Below are 22,387 nucleotides of genomic sequence, written 5' to 3' on the forward strand. Positions count from 1 at the left end.
TCTGTCTCATGCTTTTTTCCTTTATTTCTCTTCCTCTCTCTCTCTCTCTCTACCTTCTACCTTCATTTTCCTCAATTGTAATTATAAAGTTTTTCTAACTCTACTGCACTTGTCTATTTCTCTGACATACCTAAGTGTGAATAATTCCCTTACAATTTCAGCTTTACTTTTGTCCTTAGTTAAATTCAATTCTAACCTCTTTGCTAATTCTAAGAGTATGGTCTTTTCTTTATTTCTAAACATTCTTGGCAAATTTGGGAATTACCTTCAAAGCCAAAAACCTTTTAAGCAACTTTAAAAGCCACTTCTCCTACTTTTAATTTAACCAACCACAAATAACCGAAATTATAGGTGTCTCATCTAAGTTTTATTTAAAGATCTAGGACACGAACTGGCAAGTGTTTAAACCTACTGGGCTTTCTTCTTACCCCAAATCGATTCAAATCTCAGACTGGATCTGTCTAAACATATCGAAATCAAGAATTCGAAACTGTTCAAATCCCGGCAACGAGCCCCCAAACTGTTATGACACAGGTAATTTACACCAGACACACAAAAAAGCTCACCTTGCGCTGTAATCTGTTAAATTTTGAGTGGCAGAGTTATCCCAAATATCACTATTTAAAGAAAAATTTAACAATTTTTTTCTTGAAGTCCAAAAGAGAACATTAGACAACAACTATTTACATCTCCTTTCTCCTAAAGCTATCTTTTACCTCCCGCTCTACAATAATGGCCCGATAAAAACCCCGGTTAAGATTTACAAAAAAAAATCACGTTTCAAAGCCAGCCAGCTGTGTTGATTCTTCTTTGTAGAATTTTCCTGGGTCGTCTTTTCTTCGGTCTTCTGCTGCACAAATTTCTTATGAACAGGTATGTTTCAGAGAGCTATTCTGTTAGCAGTCATGGTGCTTGGCAGCTCTTTGTTGTTCTCCCCATAGCTGTTGAAAATGTCTGATTTTATACCCCAAAACATCAGATCATTTCATTGGTTTGATGTCATCCAAAACAGTAAAATTCAAATTTGATTGAATTTTGGTATCTGGCATCATTTAAACTGATTGGCTGAATTTGAATTTGTTTTGTACCATGGCAACACTGCTCCAGCTATTTGTTTCAACTAAATGTTACGTTTTAAAATTTTTCAACAAACTCTGTGCCTCTCTAGGTCTGTGCTAGTTTCCATGCTCTTAAAGATATAGTACACATCTACACCTTCAGATCAGTCACAAACTGACATACTAGTTCCGCAAGTATTAAATCACTACACAAGGTTGATGGAATACTAGACACAAAATGAAGCTGTATAACTGTAAGCAAAATTGTACTATGTGGCATTGGAATTACAATGTAGAGATCTACATCAGACTAAATTTAATTATTCCATAGCCTCATGCAAATAGAATGACATGCCAAAGACCCGACTATGAAGGTACAATAACACTTACACAAAATCTTCTGCACAAATTTCAAATTTTATTTTGATACTAGTCTAACATTCAATATCAAAGCTGTCCATTTGATATAATGAAGTTGGAAGCTAAGGAATCAGAAATAATTTAAAGATGTTGCCCTGTACATTTCTCAGTTTGGGTTTTCTCAGTATCAGAGACAAAAGTTCAGCCTTTGATCTACGCTCTCACATGTAGCTGACTTACAGAAGTACTAACAGAGGAATGAAGGAAAGGTAGCAAGAACTTGTGTGAAAGTAAATTTTTCAAAAACATGACCTAATGTGAAAACTGGGCCATCCTTTCATTTTATTTGGACTGCTCATTATCCACTGAGTCTTTATTTTATTTTAATTTCAAAACATAATTAACCCAACTCACTACTCCACTGTTAACTGTATAAACAACGGCACTTGTACTTTTACTGAAATTGCACAAACAATCCTGATTTCTCAGGAGGTACATAACTTGTAAACAGAATTCATTGCAACGCATTTTTGCATCTTGCACCTGCTGCATGGGGAATTTATTACTTGTGACTCTTTCCATAGTCACCATAAAAAAAAGCATTCTAGGAACTGGTATAATAGCATGCTTGGTGACATGTATCTGAATAATGACTCTGGCTTGAAAAGGCATATAATAATATTAACAGCATTTAACCTTAATTTTGAGAATTGGTTGCTGACACTTATTAACAATGATTTTAATTACCTCCCATGAAGAGTTAAAAAGGTCGTTGCAAAGTTCTTCACAGAAGCTTTCTAATGGCCATTCATTTGACTAAGTGGAAAAAAAAGTGGTTTGTTAATACACAGCACAGAAATATCCTTTGTATCCTTTAAATGTTGACAAATTAATAAATGGATACTTACGGGATATCATGCAATATAATACAGCACAGGAACAAACTCTTTGACCCAAGTCTGCACTGATTCATAATCATTATTTAGACCTGCTACTTATTGCCAATATGCAGTTTCTATCCCTCTGTTCGCCTCCCATTCATAAGTCTATCAAGGTACATCTTAAATTTTGCTAACACGGCTGCTTCCACCACTTCCACTGGCTGCGAGATTCAAGCATCCACCGCTCTTTATGTGAAAGCTTTTCCTCCCCACTTTGTTCCTAAACTTTTCCCCTCTCAGCTTGAACCTGTGTCTTCCTGTAGTTTCCACCCTTGGAAAAAGCCTCTGACTATCCACCCTATCTATGCTTCTCATAATTTTGTAGACCTCTATTGGTTGCCCCTCAGCTTCTACTGATTTCAGTGAAAACAAATCTGAGTTTATCCAACATCTCCTCATAACTAAAACATCCAAACCAACAACATCCTGGTAAACCTTCTCTATACCCTCTCCACAGCATCCAAGTCCTTCTGGTAGTGTGGCGACCAGAACTGGAGAAAATACTCCAAATATGCCAAACTAAAGTTTTATACAGTCATAACATAACTTATCAACTTTTATATTCCATGTCCAGGCTGGTGAAGGCAAGCATGTTGTATGCCTTCTTGACCACCTTACCCACCTGTGTTGCCACTTTCAGGGACCTGTGGACCTATACACCCTATGAGTATCCGAAAACTCACAGAATTATGGCCATAATTCCAAAAATGCTCCCCCATTGAAACTTTGATCACCTGGCTGGGCTCATTTCCCAATTCCAGTATGGCCCCGCACTCATTGGACGATCCACGTACTGTTTCAAAAAACCCTCCTGGATACACCTAACAAATTGCTCCCAATCTAAACCCCCAGTACTAAAGCAGTCTTAATCAATATGGGTGAATATTGATTAGCACCATAACAATCCCATTATTTTTAACTCTTTTCAGAATCTGATTACATATCTCTTCCTCTATCTCCCGTTGGCAGCTCGGACATGCGTAGTACAATCCTAGCATTGTGACTGCACCCTTCCTATTCCTGAGCTCTACCCACAATGCCTCAATACAACATCTCTCCAGGTTGTCCTCCCTCAACACAGCTCTGGTATGCTCCCTAACAAGTAATGCAAGTCCTCCACCTCTTTTGCTTCCTCCTCTGCCTCATCTAATATCCTGGAACATTAAGCTGCCAATCTTGTCCCTCTTTCAACCATATCGCTATGGTAGCAACAGCATCATAACTGCATCCGTTCATCTAGGCTCAGAGTTTATCCGATTTGCCCGTTAAACTTCTCGCTTGAAGCAGATACAGTCTAAGCCTCCAGTTCCACTGAACTTAGCAACAACCTCTCCTTGACTGCTTTTCCTCTTAGCTATATTTGGTTTACTCTCAAGCTCTTCCCCAGTCTCTAGATTTACTGATCTACTGCTCTGGTTCCCACCCCCGATACACTGGTTTAAACTTTCCTGAGCAGCATTTTCAAACTTCCTGGCCAGGATATTGGTGCCTCTCAAATTTAGGTGCAACCTGTCCTTCTTGTACAGGTCCAACTTTCCTCGAAGAATCCCAATAATCCACATATCTGAAGTCCTCCCCAACACCAGTTCAGTTGTACTGTGTCTCTGTTCAGAGTCTCCATAGTACAGAGGAATCTCGATTATCCAAAGAACACGGGCAGGAAGTATTTAGTTCGGTTACTCAAATTCTGGATAATCTAATGCCGGAAAACAGTTTAGCCAAGCATTGGGACCTTGGCGGATAATCTGATAGTCAAATGCCATATAATTGAGGTTCCTCTGTACATGGCACAGGAAGTAATCCTGAGAGTAATACCTTAGAGGCCCTGCTTTTTAGTTTACTACCTAACTCCTTGAATGATCATTGCAGACCTTGTCACTCTTCATATCCATGTAATTTGTGCCAATATGGATAATCACTTCTGTGTGTTTACCCTCCTGTTTAGGACAGCCTGTACCTGCTCAGAGACATCATGGCCCCAGCACCAGGCAGGCAACATACCATTCTGGAGTCTCTCGTGACCACATAAGTTCCAATTTGTGCCTCTGATATCAAATCTCCAATTACTATTTCTCTAAAACACTTTGTCCATCCCCTCTGTATAGCAAGGCTAGCTGTGGTGCTGCTGTCACCTGATGAGCCATCCTCCTCATCAGTATCCAAAATAGAATTTTTGTTTGATAAGGAGACTCCTACACTGACTGCCTACCCTGTCTAACGGTCACCATCTATCTTCCTGTACTTTGGGAATGACTTCTACCTATGATGCACTTTGCCATTTAGTGGTTTTTAGAGTCTCCAATTGCAACTCAAGCACATTCATTTGTTCAGTGAATAGCCGAAGCTGGATACACTTTCTGCAGATGTAATTATCAGGAATGCTCTCAGCATCCGTTATTGGCCACACCACGCAGGCAGACCACAAAACCCCACTAACTGATATGACAAACCCTCTAATGACTGTTAGTTTAAAAATTAAATTTTAATTAGCTACCTAACAATTACAGTTATTACTTGAAAACAAATAACCCCCAGTAGTGATTTTCGAAAAGATTTGTAGCTCAGGTTGAAGTTCTGGATATAAGTTTGCTTGCTGAGCTGGAAGGTTCGTTTTCAGATGTTTCATCACCATACTAGGTAACATCATCAGTGAGCCCCCAGTGAAATATTGGTGTTTTGTCTTGCCTTCTATTTATGTGTCTTGGTTTCTTAGGGGGAGTGATACCATTTCCTGTTTTAGGATGGTAGCTGGGGTCCAAATCCATGTGTTTATTTATGGAGTTCCGATTAGAATGCCATGCTTCTAGGAATTCCCATGCATGTCTCTGTTTAGCCTGCCCTAAGATGGATGCTTTGCCCTCCTTCGTCTGTATGTAAGGATACTAGTGATAGTGAATCATGTCTTTTTGTGGCTAGTTGATATTCATTTAGTTAGTTTTCTCCCTGTCTGTCGGATGTAATGTTCATTACAGTCCTTGCATCGTATTTTGTAAATGATGTTCATTTTGCTTGTGGTCTGTATAGGGTCTTTCAAGTTCATTAGCTGCTGTTTTAGTGTGTTGGTGGATTTGTGGGCTACCATGATTCCAAGAGGTCTGAGTACTCTGGAAGTCACTTCAGAGATGCCTTTGATGTAAGGTAATGTGGCTAGGGTTTCTGGACACGTTGTGTCTGCTTGTTTGGGTTTGTTGTTGAGAACTGTGTTTACTGGGTATCCGGTCTTCTTGAATACACAATATAGGTATTTTTCTTCTGCTCTTCATAGTTCCTGGGTGCTGCAGTATGTTGTGGCTCGTTGAAAATAACATCCTGATGCACCTCTGTTTGTGGGTGTCGGGATAACTGCTTCTGTAGTTAAGTATTTGGTCTGTGTGTGTTGTTTTCCTGAAGATGCTGGTTTGAAGTTCCCCACTGACTGTTTGCTCTACATGGGGAATTTCAAACCAGCATCTTTAGGAAAACAACATACAGACCAAATACTTAACTACAGAAGCAATCATCCTTACATCCACAAACGATGTTGTATCAGGACGTTACTTCAACGAGCCACAACACACTGCAGCAACCAGGAACTATGAAAAGCAGAAGAAAAATACCTATACAGCGTATTCAAGAACGGATACCCAATAAACACAGTCTGCCGATTTCTCAACAACAAATCCAAACAAGCAGACAGAATGCACCCAGTACCTTATATCAAAGGCATCGTCAAAATGACTTCCAGACTACTCAGACCTCTTGGCATCATGGTAGCCCACAAACCTACCAACACACTTGAACAGCGGCTAATAAACCTAAAAGACCCTCTACAAACAACCAGCAAAACAAATGTCATTTACAAAATACCATTCAAGGACTGTAACAAACACTACATTGGACAAACAGGCAGAAAACTAGCCACCAGGATACATGAACATCAACTAGCCACAAAAGACATAACTCACTATCACTAGTATCCTTAAATACAGATGAAGGAGGACACCATTTCGACTGGGACAACATGTCCATCCTAGGACAGGCTAAACAGAGACACGCATGGGAATTCCTAGAAGCATCGCATTCTAACCAGAACTCCATAAATAAACACATTGATTTGGACCCCATCTACCATCCTTTGAGAAAAAGAACCGGAAATGATATCACCCACCTTTAGAAATCAAGACACATAAATAGAAAGCGGGACAAAACACCAGCATTTCACCAGAGGCTAACTGATGGATGTTACCTAGTATGGTGATGTAAAGTCTGAAAACAAACCTTCCAGTTCAGCGAGCAAACATACATCCAAAATATCCCCCTATCTGCGCTTCCTGTACTAACAAGAAGGTGGACTAATTGTACTAACCTTTTGAAGATAGAAAGTGAAGACTGCAGATGCTGGAGATCAGAGTCGAGTGTGTGATGTTGGAAAAGCACAGCAGGTCAGGCAGCATCCAAGGAGCAGAAGAATCAATGTTTCGGGCATAAGCCCTTCATCAAGAAAGTGCAGGTAAAGCCCTTCGTCATTCCTGATGAAGGGCTTATGCCCGAAACGCCGATTCTCCTGCTCCTTGGATGCTGCCTAACCCTTTTGAAAGACTGAAACACTTTATTGTGTATTGCAGTGAGATTCCTTCATCGGTAGCACCAAAGGAATTAACATTTTAACACAAACATGATCACTATCTAATTACACTATTTAAATCAGTTTCAGATAATAGATGGTTTTAGGAATTCTTTCCTTTTCCTGGCACTGTAAATCAGAGATAATACAGAAAACATTATTCTCTATTCAGCAAAACTATTAATATTACCTCATCTAAATTTTTTAACCACACAAGTATATCCATCTCACCTCATCAAATAAAGAAGAACTGTCAAGTATATTATCAATTAAAACCTTCGATTCAGTTGCTGGTTGCTCAATTACAACATTGGTAAGTTTCCGACGTTTCTCCTCTGGCTCCCCATCAACATTATCATTGCTGCAAAAACATGAATAAGCTATTTTAAAAATAAAAATCCTCTCAATTCTGTGCATAAAGCATGATTCCATAATTTTGGATTTATTTTTAAAAACTCAATTCAGTTAAGACAAACAACCATATTTTCAGTGGCGAAAAATCCTTTCTGGGCGAAGTGTAAAATATTTTCCCTGCCATATTTTTAAATTGAAACAATGTTGAAAAATCATTCAGCAAAAGCAGCATTGAAAGATTTTATATTCATGAAGCTTTTTTGACAGAAAAGAAATTGAAATGCACAGTGAATGGTTAGAATTTTCACAAAAACTTTGAAGGCTGATTAATCCGCTAATTACACCATGCTTGCTAAAAGATATAGAAATATTATTTGCACCGTTGTTCAACAGAATTCTGAAATGCACCATTTTTATCCTGTGGGAGCAGTACCTCTTAATTCGGTAAGTGGCTACTATGCTACCCATTTTCTAAAGCAAACATAGATATAATGATCCTAATTGTGTGACTGTAATATCATTACCCTTCAAGTAAGTGGCTACAATGTTACCCATTTTCTAATTGTGTGACTGTAACTGACAATGTATGGAATCCACATATGGAAAGGGGAAGAAAAGCTGGGTAAGTGATAATAGGGGCTGTAAGTAGATGAGAGTGGACTGGCTGTATTGAAAGCAACCCAATTCATGACAGGGCCTGGAGTGTGGAGATGGTTAATAGACATGGAAGGAGGTGATCATGCTCTAAAATTGTTAAACTCAATATTGAGCCCTCAAGCCTGCAAGATCCCCAAGTGGAAGATGAGGTGTTGTTCCTACAACTTGGGTGGAGCCTCACTTGTTAGTAACATGCCCTCGGCTTACTAAAGGTACAAAAACACGTGTGAACACAGAACACAACAGCGCAGTGCAGGCCCTCAATGTTGCTCTGACCTGTAAAACCAATCTGGAGCCCATCTCACCTACATTAGTCCATTATCATCCATGCCCTTACTACTCTGAGTAAAGAACCTACCTCAGACATCTGTCCTATATCTATTAGCCCTCAATTTAAAACTATGTCCCCTCGTGCTAGCCATCACCATCCAAGGAAAAAGGCTCTCACTGTCTATCCTATCTAATCCTCTGATCATCTTGTATGTCTCTATTAAGTCATCTCTCAATTTTCTTCTCCCTAATGAAAACAGCCTCAAGTCCCTCAGCTTTTCCTCATAAGACCTTCCCTCCATGCCAGGCAACATCCCGGTAAATCTCCTCTGCATCCTTTCCAATGCTTTCACATCCTTCGTACAGTGTGGTGACCAGAACTGCATCCAAGTGCAGCCACACCAGAGCTTTGTACAGATGCAACATGACCTCATCGCTCAGAAACTCAATCCCTCAACCAATAAAAAAACACACAGTACACCTTCTTAACAACCCTATCAACCAGGTGACAACTTTCAGGGAACTATGTACACGGACATCAAGATCTCTCTGCTCATCCACACTACCAAGAACCTTATCACTAACCCCAATACTCTGTATTCCTGTTACTCCTTCCAAAGTGAATCACCTCACACTTTTCCACATTAAACTCCATTTGCCACCTCTAAGCCCAGCTCTGCAGCTTATCTATATCTCTTCCTTCAGCACTGTCCACAACTCCACTGACCTTAGTGTCATCTGCAAATTTACTAACCCATCCTTCTATGCCCTCATCCAGGTCATTTATAAAAATGATCAACAGCAGTGCCCCAAACAAATCCTTGCGGTACACCACTAGTAACTAAACACCAAGACGAACATTTCCCATCAACCACCACCCTCTGTCTTGTTTCAGCTAGCCAATTTCTGATCCAAACTGCTAAATCACCCTCAACACCATGTCTCTGTATTTCCTGCAATAGCCTACCGTAGGGAACCTTATCAAATGCTTACTCTAGTCATTCTTTTATTCTTGACATATCTATAGAAATCTTTAAGGTTTTCCTTGATCCTACTTGCCAAAGATTTCTCATGTCCCCTCCTGACTCTTCTTAGCTCTCTCTTTAGGTTCTTCCTGGCTAACTTCTAACTCAGAAGCGCCCTAACTGAGCCTTCATGTCTCATCATAAGCCTCCTTGTTCCTCTTGACAAGAGATTCAACTTTTCTAGTAAACTACAGTTCTCTCGCTTGACCACTTCCACCCTGCCTGACAAGTACATACTTATCAGGGATATGTAGTAGCTGTTCCTTGAATAAGCTCCACATTTCAATTGTGCCCATCCTCTGCAGCTTCCTTCCCCATCCAATGTATCCTAAATCTTGCCTAATTGCACCATAACTGCCTTTCCTCCAGCAATAACTCTGGCCCCACGGTATGTATCTATCCCTTTCCATCACTAAAGTAAACGTAACTGAATTGTGATCCCTATCACCAAAGTGCTCACCTACCTCCAAATCTAACACCTGGCCTGGTTCATTACCCAGTACAAAATCCAATGTGGCTTTGCCTCCTGTTGGATTATCTCCATAAAGTGTCAGGAAATTCTCTTGCACACACTGGACAACAACTGACCCATCCAAAGTACTTGAACTATAGCATTTCCAGTCAATATTTGGAAAGTTAAAATCCAAAGTAACAACTACCTAGTTACTTTTGCTCCCAGCCTGAATCATCTTTGCAATCCTTTCCTCTACATCTCTGAAACTTTTTGGAAGCCTACAGAAAACTCCCAATAGGGTGATCTCTCCTTTCTTGATTTTTAACCTTAGCCCATACTACCTTAGTAGATGAGTCCTCATCAAACGTCGTTTCTGCCACAGTAATTCTGTCTTTGACTAACAATGCCACATCTCCCCCTCTTTTGCTATCTTTTGTGTTCTTACTGAAACATCTAAATCTCGGAATCTGCAACAACCATTCCTGTCCCTGCTCTATCCATGTCTCCGAAATGGCCACAACATTGAAGTCCCAGGTATCAACCCATGCTGCAAGTTTATCCATCTTATTCCCAATGGTCCTGGCATTGATGTAGACACACTTCAAACCACCTTCCTGCTTGCAGGTACACTCTTGCAACCTTGAAACCTTACTTATGACCTCACTACTCTTAAACTCCTGTACGCTGGAACTACAATTTGAGTTCCCATCCCCTTGCTGAATTAGCTGAATTTTTCCTTCCACAAGTTAAAGCAGATCATACTGGTATCAAGGCGTTCTGAAAAAGATTGTTGAAATTTTTGGTTTGAGCCTTCTATATGGAAATCTTGTACATTTAATCAGGGATGCTGTACCAAATAATATGGTACTGGAACACTACAAAGAAATGTGCTGACAACAGAATTCTAAATCTTTGATGTTATTTTAGTGTTCATTTATTATTAGAGTTCCCCCAAGCAAATGTCGCTTATTTGTGCACACTCTTAGAGCCACAGAGTTTTACAGACCTTAACGAGGACCTTCAGCTCATCGTATCCATGTCAGGGACCAAATACCTCTTCATTCTAGTCCCATTTTCCACTGACCCATTAGTGTATCAGCTATGGTATTTCAAGTGATCATCTAAATACTTCAATTTTGTGATTGTTCCTGTCCCAACCTCCCTTTCACATAGTGAGTTCGAGATATGCACCACCTAGGTGAAAAAATTACACTTTCAATCCTCTCAAAAGATCTTTCCCTTTACCTTAAATTTATGCCCCTTGAGCACTGACCCCTCTAATAAGGGGAAATGCTACTTTCTACCTATCCAGTCTAGGGCTCTCAATCTTGTACATATCAATCAGCCTTGCCCTCAGCCTTCTCTGTTCTAAGGAAAGGAATTCCAGCCTATCTAGTCTCTTTTCATAACGGAAATGTTCCAGCCCAGGCAATAACCTGGTCTATTTCCTCCACATCCACTCTCGTGAAACCATATCTTTCCTATCTTGCAGTGACCAGAACTGAACCCAGTATGCCGTGCTGTGACCCAACAACTTATACAGCTCCATCATAACCTCCTAACTCTGTATTCAATACCTCAACTAATAAAGGCAAGTATCCCATATGCCTTCACTATGTCACTCATATTCTCATTCATACATTTTCTCAGTCTCTGTCTCACACACACAGAAAAAATATAATTTCTCTTTTGCACATACTCTCAGTGTTCACATAGACACACCCTTACAGTTAAAAACTCTCTCACTTAGTCACACACCTTTAGTCTCTCATAGTGAGAATTGAGAAGGACCACACTCAGGAGGAGATATAGGAACATCGAAAACTTAGAAGAACACATTCTGAACCAGAACCAATGTAGTTTGTGAGGGAGGTAAATCCTGAGTCTGCAGTGCAGGAAAACATTGCTGAGGGACATTTGGTTAAAATTTGAACTCCCTCCACCCAGCAATCCAGCACCTGTTTTGGCTGCAGGTCCCAGTGCCTTCTGCTTGCCTTCAGAAACAAGAATCCACTTACTAGTGCCACTGTCCCTGCCAATGGAATTCCATCTCAAATTGTCACCAATTAGTTTGCAGAAATCTGCATTGACAGGGAGCCAAACTAACTTTTCTCATGACATTGTGATATTGTAGAACTCTACATTAGAATTTAAAAAAATGCCCCGAGGTGCTTGGTAAAGCCCACCCAAGCTCAGACCCATTCACTCAGGGCAGAATACACATCTGGTACTACAGGAGTAAAGTATCTTGGGATATACAAATGTCCCGAATTAGAGGATTGGAAGATCTCAAGAATGTTGGATATTACATGCCCACCACCAACTGCTGGGGGTCCAATACACGGCCTTTTATGCGATTCTCCATGCTTGCCCACCATAATAACTTTCTTTAAAAAACAAACAAGTATCCTGGGTAACTTTTGCAAACTCAGGTCTGCCAATTCCAGTGTGCATGCAATAAAACTGTTTCTGCATGGCTTAACTATATGCTTATTAGCTGAAGCATACAAATATCAAGCTAGGTTCAGTTCTTGTTCTCATGTAGAAGATTAAAAGTATTTCCTCAAAATGCAAAACACATAAAATCCTTTATCTCATTAGATTTTTCCTCCCTTTCATTCGATAAGTAATTTTTTCTTCCACTACAACTTTTTTCAGTGTTACGTCATTTCGTATGGTGAGTAAAAGCAACTTGGTTTAATATATTCAATTCTTTAAGCTGATAAAATGTAGCTTCCGTAACAGTAGCTGTAAGATAAATAATACTTAATGAGCAAAAAAGTTATTTCACTCAAATGAAGGTCAGACAATGATTACTTTTAGTTCAGTGTGCTTATCTTGCAATACGGTGAAAAACACCTCAACTTTAACATAATTCATAAAAGACAATTTTGCACACCTTTAGAAATAAACACAATTCAAAATACAATGAATAAGATTTTACCTGGTTATCTAAAATTAAATTTTAATTTTCATAGGGCATGTATTCATGGTCTAAATGGTATTGTGGTTTCTAATTCTCTCATTTAGACATAGAAGCAAGCAGAATATTATTCTTACCATTTTTCATTGTTGGTATTTCCTTCCACTGTGTCTCTGGATCGTTGCTTAGCAAACAGCTTAGCCATCCTCTTTGCTTTATTCTTCTGCCGACTGCTCATACCAGGCTGAAATTCAGCTTCGATTAGATCAGCAGCCTGGACAAGCTAAAAAAAAAGTAACCGTCTCCAGTTATGATTAGAATTTATAATGTCAAATTTGCAGTTAAAGACTATGTAATAAGATATTTCAGAGGGGTTTTAGCTTTTATTTTATAAAACAATTAAATAGGCTTGAAAATGGGCAGACCTCAGATATAATCACATTATGTGAAGTACCTTGTTAGCAATTAAGTTAAAAGAATGAAAACAATACATTGTCAAGACAGTATTAAATTATAATCTCTAAATATTCAACTTATTTGTTTCACTGGATCAAATAAGCTGATAAAACAAAAGGCTCTGGATTTAAAATCAATAGATTTATAATAATAGCTCATCAGAACATTGTTGCTGAGAGCTTTCTAATTCCTCACTGACACATAATCAAGTTACCAGCTTTAATACCAATTATTGCCAAGCTATCTTATCTCAGTTAGACCAGTATTGGATAGGCTATTAGTCAGAGAGGGAACAAAGGGATAAATCAAACAGGAAACCATGAATTCTACTGCAAGTTTGCATCAATGTTGAACAAGAAGATGGTCTCGCTGCAATACTTCCCTGATCTGATGAATTATTCCAATCAAAGTTTTAATTCACAAGTAAAGATCAGCTAATTGTGGGTGAATAAGGAGATAATCATTCTTGATTGGCATTTTCACACAAGGTTTAGTAATGGTAAGCAATGCTTTGCAACTACATAGCTTTTATCACATGGTTGCCCTCCGGCTATGTTCATAGTTTGCTTCTTTGAAAACAGTGGATTTATTATTGCAGTCACCCATTTGTAACGACCATTTTCTTAGCTTTAAGTTGACCAAAGATGTCACTTTTGACAATAATCATTTAGTAGCACACAAATTGAATTTTGCTGACATAAGATATGCACTCATCAGCAGCCCTCACAAGAATACCAATTTAAGAGGGAAACCAACATTTATGCTACACAAGTGTGCTGACTGGTTGAAAAGTAGACAATGATTGATTAAAAAGTATCCACCAATCTATTCAGACATGTTACATCACATGTCTGAGGCTGGTGGGACTTGAACCCAGGCCTGCAAGGCCCAGAGGTAGAGACAGCACTACTGTACCACAAGATCTCTCTTGATTGGTGTTGCCAAGGAAAACACATCAGCTAATGATTTTTCACAGTCAACTGCTAGACTTTAAACTTTTACGTGAGGCAGGTTGATTTTGACTGGTTTAGGAACTGTCCTGAGACTGAAACAGCAAGTGGATGCTACCCATTTTGTTGACTTGAAAACTGGTGTACATGTTCTTTCTCATTGTAAAGAGACCACATATTTTTCTTTTTGGGACTATTAAGTGAAATGCAAGCTGGAGTGTTATAATTGAAATATCGGGAGTGTTTTGTACCTTAATTTTTAAGAGCTGCACATTTTTTAACATAAGTCAAAAGAACTGAGAGAAAATAACTTCCCACCTCTGGTCTAGATTTTTGATGTTTGGAATTTTGTTTTCACCTGCCTTTGTTTTTTTCCCACTCAGTATCTGTATTAAAACATTTGTCTTTTGTCTGTTGTGTGCATGCGCTTGGGGGGCAAGTCTTTTGTAGTTGTATAGTAGTAGTTTAGAAATCCTCTCTTTTCCCTACTCTTAAAGTTGTAGAGTTATTTTTAAATTGTGGACAACATCTAGTGTGATTTGCTTTTTTTTCTGAAATAAGTCCATCCGGCAAATTGGTCATTTTGCGATTGCTTGTGGAACAGTGGAGGACAGTGAAGCATATTACTGGTACTCTTCCCAGCTAAACGGAGATATTCTATTAATATATGTAGCTTCTAGTACACACAACTGTTTCATAGTGTGATCCTAAATTGGTTGCACTCTGCACTCAAAGCACTTTCCAATTGTAGAGAGTTTAATGTAGGTCACTGTGTTGGCTGTTTTGCAAGTGTGGCTTGATTGGATACAGTTAGCATCTTGATTATTGTGAACAGCCAAAGGGATATGCTGTTTAATACGATCTCCCTCAGTTGTTGGGATGCATGGCCTAAATACTTGGCTTTACAAAATTTCTGCCCACATTACTCAATTGTGCAAAAAGCAGAACAGCTTTTTGGCTTCATGCAGTATCTTGTTAGTGGGGAACACTGCTCATGTTGTGACTGCAAATTGCCTAGTCTACTTCAGATCACCCTAGAAGAGTAAAGTATCTCAAAGTGCAGCTTCCCCCTTCACACTATTACCATGCAACAAACATCAACATCAAGCCCATAATCGAGGTGTCTTCCTTGTAGGTAGTGGTTCCTCTTTATAAGCACATAGTACCTATCAAGGGACTGAAGAGCAGGAATCGAATCTTCTTTGGCTTGAGATTCAGGTGATGATACATATCTTGGGTGGGTGTCATATCAGCAGAAACCATGCTCTATCCACTGGAACTGCCTGCATTGAATTCCACTAAATCATTCATATTTAGAACTAAATATACAGCATTTCTGATCTGTCTTACAGCACAAAATTTTGGTATTTGAACCCAAATGGCTCTCTTCTGTATGGGGCAAGTTTGAATATGCTTTCAAAACAATCACTTTAGTTTGATGAGTCTGGAGGCTGGACCCTTGGAACTAAATTAGGAACAGGAGGAGGAGACTTTGATTGGTATGCATGGGACCTGATGGGATACATCCTAGATTATTGAAGGAAATAACTACAGAGATAGTGGATGCACTGGTAGTAATTTTGCAGGAATCCTTAGATTGTGGAAAAGTTCCCGAGGATTGGAAAACTGCCAATCTAATATCTTTATTTTAAATAGGGAAGGAGACAAAAAAAAGGTAACTATAGGCCAGTTGGCTTAACACTTGTTATTGGGAAAATGTTAAAGTCTATTATAAAAGGATGTTATAGCAGAGCATTTAGAAATATATAAAATAATCAGCATGAATGGGAAATCATACCTGACAAATTGCATAGAATTATTTGAGGTAAAAAGCAGAATAGATAAAGAGAATGCATTGGATGTAATATATTGAGATGTTCAGAAGGCTCTTGATAAAGGTACTGCACATTTCAAAAAGGTAAAAGAGTCCAGTGTTAAAGTTAGTATATTGGCAAGGATAGAGATTTAATTAACTAATACGAGAGAGAGAGTTGGGTTAAGGAAGACATTTTCAGGATGGCAATCTGTAACTTGTGGTGTGAGACAAGGATCAATGCACAGGCTAAAATATTTACAATAAGTATTAATGACTCAGATCAGAAAAGCGAATATACTATAGCCAGATGTCCAGTTTACATAAAGATAGGTGGGAAGGCAATTGGTGAGGATGACACAGAGTCTGCAAAATAATATAGGTGAAATGCATGAATAAAACAAACTTAGAAGATGTAATATAATGCAAGAAAATGGTGATGTTGTGCACTTTGACAAGATGAACAGAGGTGCTGAATATTATTATTTACATGGAGAAAAACTGCAGAAAGCTAAAGGAAGATGGAGTTAGGAGTCCTTGTTAACAAAAGTTTAGCATCCAAGTTCAGTGGGTAATAGGAGAAAGTGAGGTCTGCAGATGCTGGAGATCAAAGTTGAAACTTTATTGCTGGAACAGCACAGCAGGTCAGGCAGCATCCAGGGAACAGGAGATTCGACGTTTTAGGCACAGGCCGAAGAAGGGCCTGTGCCCGAAACGTCGAATCTCCTGTTCCCTGGATGCTGCCTGACCTGCTGTGCTGTTCCAGCAATAAAGTTTCAACAGTGGGTAATAGGGAAGGCAAAGAGAATGGAATGACGATGTAGGGATGCTTTACTAAAACTATGCAAGGAACTAGTCAGATTGTAACTGGAACACTAAACAGTGGGCCTTTTATCTAATAAAAGATGTACTGGCGTTGGATGCAATTCACAGAAGATTCACTAAGCTGATAGGAAGGACCATCTTAAGGGGATAGGTTGAGAAGACTGGTCCTGTACTTGTTGGAATTTGGAAGAATGGGAGATAAACTTATTGAAATTTAGAAGCTTCTAAGGAGAGTTGACAGAGTAGGTGCATATTTAAAATAAAAGATGAGGAGGAACTTCTTCTTGGTTTAGATTAGATTAGATTAATTCCCGACAGTGTGGAAACAGGCCCTTCGGCCCAACAAGTTCACACCAGTGGAATATCTGGTCAGCATAGACGGGTTGGACCGAAGGGTCTGTTTCCATGCTATACATCTCTATGACTAAGGGTCTGTTTCCATGCTATACATCTCTATGACTCTATGACCCTCCGAAGAGTAACCCACCCAGACCCATTTTCCTCTGACTAATATACCTAACACTATGGGCAATTTAGCACAGCCAATTCATCTGACCTGCACATCTTTGGACTGTGGGAGGAAACCGGAGCACCCAGAGGAAACCCATGCAGACACGGGGAGAATGTGCAAACTCCACACAGACAGTCACCCAAGGCTGGAATTGAACCTGGGACCCTGGTGCTGTGAGGCAGCAGTGCTAACTACTGAGCCAACGTGCAACCGAACTATCGGAGAGTGGTGAATCTGTGGAATGTTTTACCAGAGGATTGTTGAGGCTTGGTCACTACGTTCAAAACTGAGATAGACAGATTTTTAATCATTAAGGGAATCAAGGCAATGGGAAAAAGGCAGACAAAAATGAAGCTAAAGATCAAATTGGCCAAGATCTTATGAATGATAAAGCAGACTCGATGGGCTGAACGGCTTACTTCTGCTTCTAAGTTTAAAGGTCTTGTGCTTTTCAGGTCCTTAATCCTGAGAAAGACCTGTTAAATGCCTGGCTAGTACTTAAAGTTGGGGCCTTCCCTAACAGGCAACATGGGGTTGTTTCTGACTTTAAATCTGGCAGGCAAAACTCTGATCACTTCTATTAAATTTCATCCATAGTTTAAGCATGTTTGTGTTTAAATTTACACAGTGTAAACAAAGTTATTCCCCAATTCAGTAGAATCGCATGACTTAAATTTGTGGCCCGCTATCATTATTGAACATGTGCCTAATTAATAATTGCTGCACTGTAAGCAATTTATTCTATGCAATGAATGATAAGTTTTAAATGTGACACAGTAGTAATAACAATATTTTCTTTACAGGTTCCCAAATGCAGTTGTGGGGTGAGAGAGAAAAATTTGTTGCACAAACATTTCTTGAAAAGTGTCAATGAAAATTTGTAGACAAAGTCACCGCAGATTGTCTACCGGTCAGTCTTCCTAGCCAGAAGATGTGCAGAGGAACTTAAACAGAGGAGTAGTTAAAAATTCCATTTAAAAGGGATAATTAAATTCATTAAGTTTTAGATATATAAAGCTACATGAACACTATGGAATAAGTGGCACACTGCAGAATCAAACTGGCCTTTTTATATTCCAGGTCCCAGGTTGAAATCCAGGCCAGGGCAAGATGTCTACTCTCTGCAGGTTCTTAAACTATGCAATGTGACTTTGGATTGTCTCAACTCAGTTTAGAAATAATGTTTAATAAATGGATCTGGTGCATGCTTGAAGGAGGTAATGAATCCATAAAGCAGATAAAAACGATGATCCCATTCTCCAGTTAAATCAAAAATATTTATCTTAAAATGATCATAGTTTAAAATGAAAACTGTTAAATTGCACTAGGAAGCAATTAGAATATTTTCAAATAACCTTGGCCATTTACATAATCTTCCGGTTACAAAGGCCTACTAACTAACTCAAGACCAACGTTGTCTAATTAAACTGCATAAATATCAAATGCCCAGATTCATTCGCATTTAAATTTTAATCAAAACATTTGAAAAACATTTGCAAGAAAAGCAGTTAGTAGAGCGTTTAACAGGTGCATGCATGCAGACTTCAAGCTACCAGAAGCACAAAAGAAGCCAAACCCACTGCATGATTCCTTGAAGACAAACAACCCGAGGTTCTACCTACAGGTTGCTTCAGTACTGTTGAAGCTGGAGAAGGATTATAAATTAGATCTTCATCATTAAAGAGCTCTTCAGTGTTCATTCCTAAAGCTGCTCCCATGTCGAGACCCAACTTCTTTTGCAACAGTTTTCTCTGATGAGCTATTCTCTCCTTGGGGTCTATTTCTCCTGTAACAGGGAATACACATTAAAAAAGTTCACGAATACATTAATCATCAAGGGGAACTACAAATCCCAATTCTGACCTACAGTAACATTTTGGGACATCTTACTTAATATCCCAGTTCACAAATTCAAACAGAATATATTAATAAATAACCAGTGACATCTAGATAATACTTTTAAATATAAAACAAAATCAAATTTTGGCATTTGCAAGGAGTGATGCAAGGAAAATTAAGGATACCAGATGGAAAAGATAGGCTCTTAAGATTTTTTCCACTTACATTAACTAGGGAATGTTAATGAGACCAACATACTCAGATAAAGTGAGACCCTTGAGAATAAACTGAAAAAATGGAGAATGGCAAAAACTGTGATATTTGGCATGGTTCTTGACTATAAGTAGCTGTTTCGTGCCATGAGAAAAATAAAAGCTGAACTGGAAAAGTTATAGTCCTAGGAGTGATGTACACAGAATTGGAAGGTAATGCATATTTGAAGACTTGAGAAGAAAGGGACTAGTTTATGGGTCTGAAAAACTGAGGCAAGAATCATTTTGAATAGTTAGCAGTAACATACGAGCTCCAAGTATTTAGCCAACTGAATTTAATATTGCACAGAATGGGAAACTGAGGAGAAATCCATGAACATTAGTTTCCACAAGAACTAATTACAACCAATTCTAAAACATAACTTTTTAAAACACTTATCTTTTATATGCCAATCTTACATTTTAAAAAAATTCATGATATGGATTTTGGTGGCTGAGACAACAACATTTGTTGCCCAATCCTAACTGCTGGGAGAAAGTGAGGACTGCAGATGCTGGAGATCAGAGTAAAAAAAAATTGTGGTGCTGGAAAAACACAGCCTGTCAGGCAGCATCTGAGGAGCAGGAAAATCGATGTTTCGAGCATAAGCTCTTCATCAGGAATGTGAAGAGCTGATTCTTCATTCCTGGTGAAGAGCTTATGCTCAAAATGTCGACTCTCCTGCTCATCGAATGCTGCCTGACTGGCTGTACATTTCCAGCACCACACTTTTTCAAACCTAACTGCCCTAAAGAAGATGGTGGAGAGCTGCCTTTTTAAGGTACTGCAATTCATTTGGTGAAGGTACATCCACAGTGCTGTTGTGTTCAGAGTTACGGAAGTTTGATCTAACAGCACTGAAGGAAACAGCAATGTATCTCCAAGTCACGACACTAAGTGAGGGGAACTTCCAAGTGGTTGTTTCCTTGGCATCTCATGCCCATTTTCTTCTATATGGTAGTGGTCTTCAGTTTGGAAGATCTTATCCAAGGAACCTTGAAGAATTTCAATTCCATTTCTATTAATTAAAGAACATTTTGTGCTGAGAGGGTCAAAAGCTGAACCACATGAATTCAACTATAGTTCAGGGAGTGACAGACATGGAATTGGAAGACAATGGTACACTTGAAGTTACAGAATTTCTATTCTATTTCTTTAAATTCCTAAATCAGATATTTAGGTATTGACTTCCTATCCATAGTGAGAAAATGTGGGTTATGCCCCATTTCTTTAATGTTATTCAGGAAGATGAAAGACTATAAAACTCAATAAAAAAAGAACTGGACACAAAGAAACCATCTGAAGAACAAGTTTGGAAGTTCTCTTTGAATGTATTTCTCTAATTTTATTCCATTTGCATTGCAATTCCTTTGAGTTTACTTTCCAAAAAAAATCGAGACTATGGGGAGATCAAGAAAAAAGCCAAATGTCACTATGTAAACAAACCATTTGTTTTTAAAGAATCTTATGATGCAGAATTAATATTCAAGTGATTAATGTAGTTAAAATTAAAAGATGAGTAATCATTTATTCTTCATAACCTAAGAAAGGATTGAAGTTTTTTGCTTCTTGTTTCAAGTATAGGATATCCCTACTAATAGGTTGTCAACAGCACCATGATACTGAATCAGCTCTACAAATACAAGTCACATTATTATATTAAATTAGATTAAGATAAATTGGAAAACAACCAAATTCTATAAAAGGTAGATCAGACTAATAGATAGAATGAAATAATAATCCATTTTGTCCAAATAATCAGGTGCATACCACTCCCACAGGAGTTTTTCCTCCTGTAAGTTATGCTCAAGTATTGGCTGAAAAGTGAAAATAATTAATTTTGTTTCAAGTTAAAAATTACACTTATGAGATCTCAACTCAGGTGTAGTAAGTAGTGGAAAGTAAATTATTTCCAACAGCTTACAGCCTTTTCTTACGCCCCTTCCAGGTTACGAATATTTTGAGCACAGGGAGGTACAGGTCAATAATACATTTTTGCCTGTTAACTGATCCTGAATTCATGCAGTGGTAGACATTTAAGGAATGGTTTGTGACTTGCAGCAAAAATATATCCCAGTAAGTAGGAAAGATTCGAAGAGGGGAATAAACCAACCACTGCTAACCAAGGAAGTTAAAATGTATGAAGTTGAAAGAAAAGGCCTTTAAAAGGAGGCAAGAGTCAGTAATAGCCCCGAAGGCCGGATGAATTCACAATCCAGCAAAGGAGGGCTAAAAGGATAAGAGAGAGAAAATATGCAACGAGGAAAAACTAGTGAGGAATATATAAAAATCTGACAATAAAAGCTTCTTTAGATAGATATATATATATATATATATATATTTATTTATTTAAAAAAAAGAGGTGAAAGTGAACATGAGTCCCTTAGAAAATGCATCTGGGGAGATAAGTTATGGGGAACAATGAAATGGTAGTGGTGTTAAACAGGTATTTTGCATCAATCTTTATGGTGGAAGATACTTTGAACAACACATTAATATTTAAGAATTGGAGGAGGAATTGAGTACCACCACCATACTAGTGAAAGAGTGTTGGACAAGCTAATGGGGTTAAAGGTAGAAAAGTCCCCTGTCCTGATGGCTTGTATCCAAGGATTTGAAAAGTAGTAGCTAAAGAGATAGTGGATGCATTGGTTATAGTTTTTTTTAAAGATGGAAATGTGTTGCTGGAAAAGCGCAGCAAGTCAGGCAGCATCTAGGGAACAGGAGAATCGACGTTTCGGGCATTAGCCCTTCTTCAGGAATGAGGGAAGTTGGTCCAGCAGGCTAAGATAAAAGATAGGGAGGAGGGACTTGGGGGAGGGGCGTCGGAAATGTGATAGGTGGAAAGAGGACAAGGTGAGGGTGATAGGTCAGACTGGGGTGGGGGCGGAGAGGTCGGGAAGAAGATTGCAGGTTAGGAAGGCGGTGCTGAATTTGATGGATTTGACTGAGACAGGCTGGGGAGAGGGGAAATGAGGAAACTGGTGAAACCCGAGTTCATCCCTTGTGGTTGGAGAGTTCCTAGCCGGAAGATGAGGCGTTCTTCATCCAACCGTCGTTTCGCTGTGGTCTGACGATGGAAGAGTCCAAAGACCT

At 38.8% G+C, this 22,387-nt stretch overlaps 1 protein-coding gene across 2 annotated transcripts in view; it reads right to left on the bottom strand.

Moving 5' to 3' along the window:
• The window catches only part of btaf1 (BTAF1 RNA polymerase II, B-TFIID transcription factor-associated), a 126,505-nt gene that overhangs the window by 68,505 nt on the left and 35,613 nt on the right, over window positions 1-22,387 (bottom strand). The window contains exons 5-8 of one of the 2 annotated variants that reach the window (XM_043712510.1): window positions 18,823-18,986; window positions 12,783-12,928; window positions 7,194-7,323; window positions 2,166-2,234 (exon numbers count right to left, since the gene is read on the bottom strand). In XM_043712510.1, the coding sequence (XP_043568445.1) occupies window positions 2,166-2,234; window positions 7,194-7,323; window positions 12,783-12,928; window positions 18,823-18,986 (509 nt within the window). Of the gene's footprint in view, window positions 1-2,165; window positions 2,235-7,193; window positions 7,324-12,782; window positions 12,929-18,780; window positions 18,987-22,387 lie in introns of both variants that reach the window. The other variant, XM_043712509.1, reaches the window with a different exon arrangement.

Source organism: Chiloscyllium plagiosum, chromosome 22 (assembly GCF_004010195.1).
Source record: "Chiloscyllium plagiosum isolate BGI_BamShark_2017 chromosome 22, ASM401019v2, whole genome shotgun sequence".
In the NCBI taxonomy this organism is placed as follows: Eukaryota; Metazoa; Chordata; class Chondrichthyes; order Orectolobiformes; family Hemiscylliidae; genus Chiloscyllium; species Chiloscyllium plagiosum.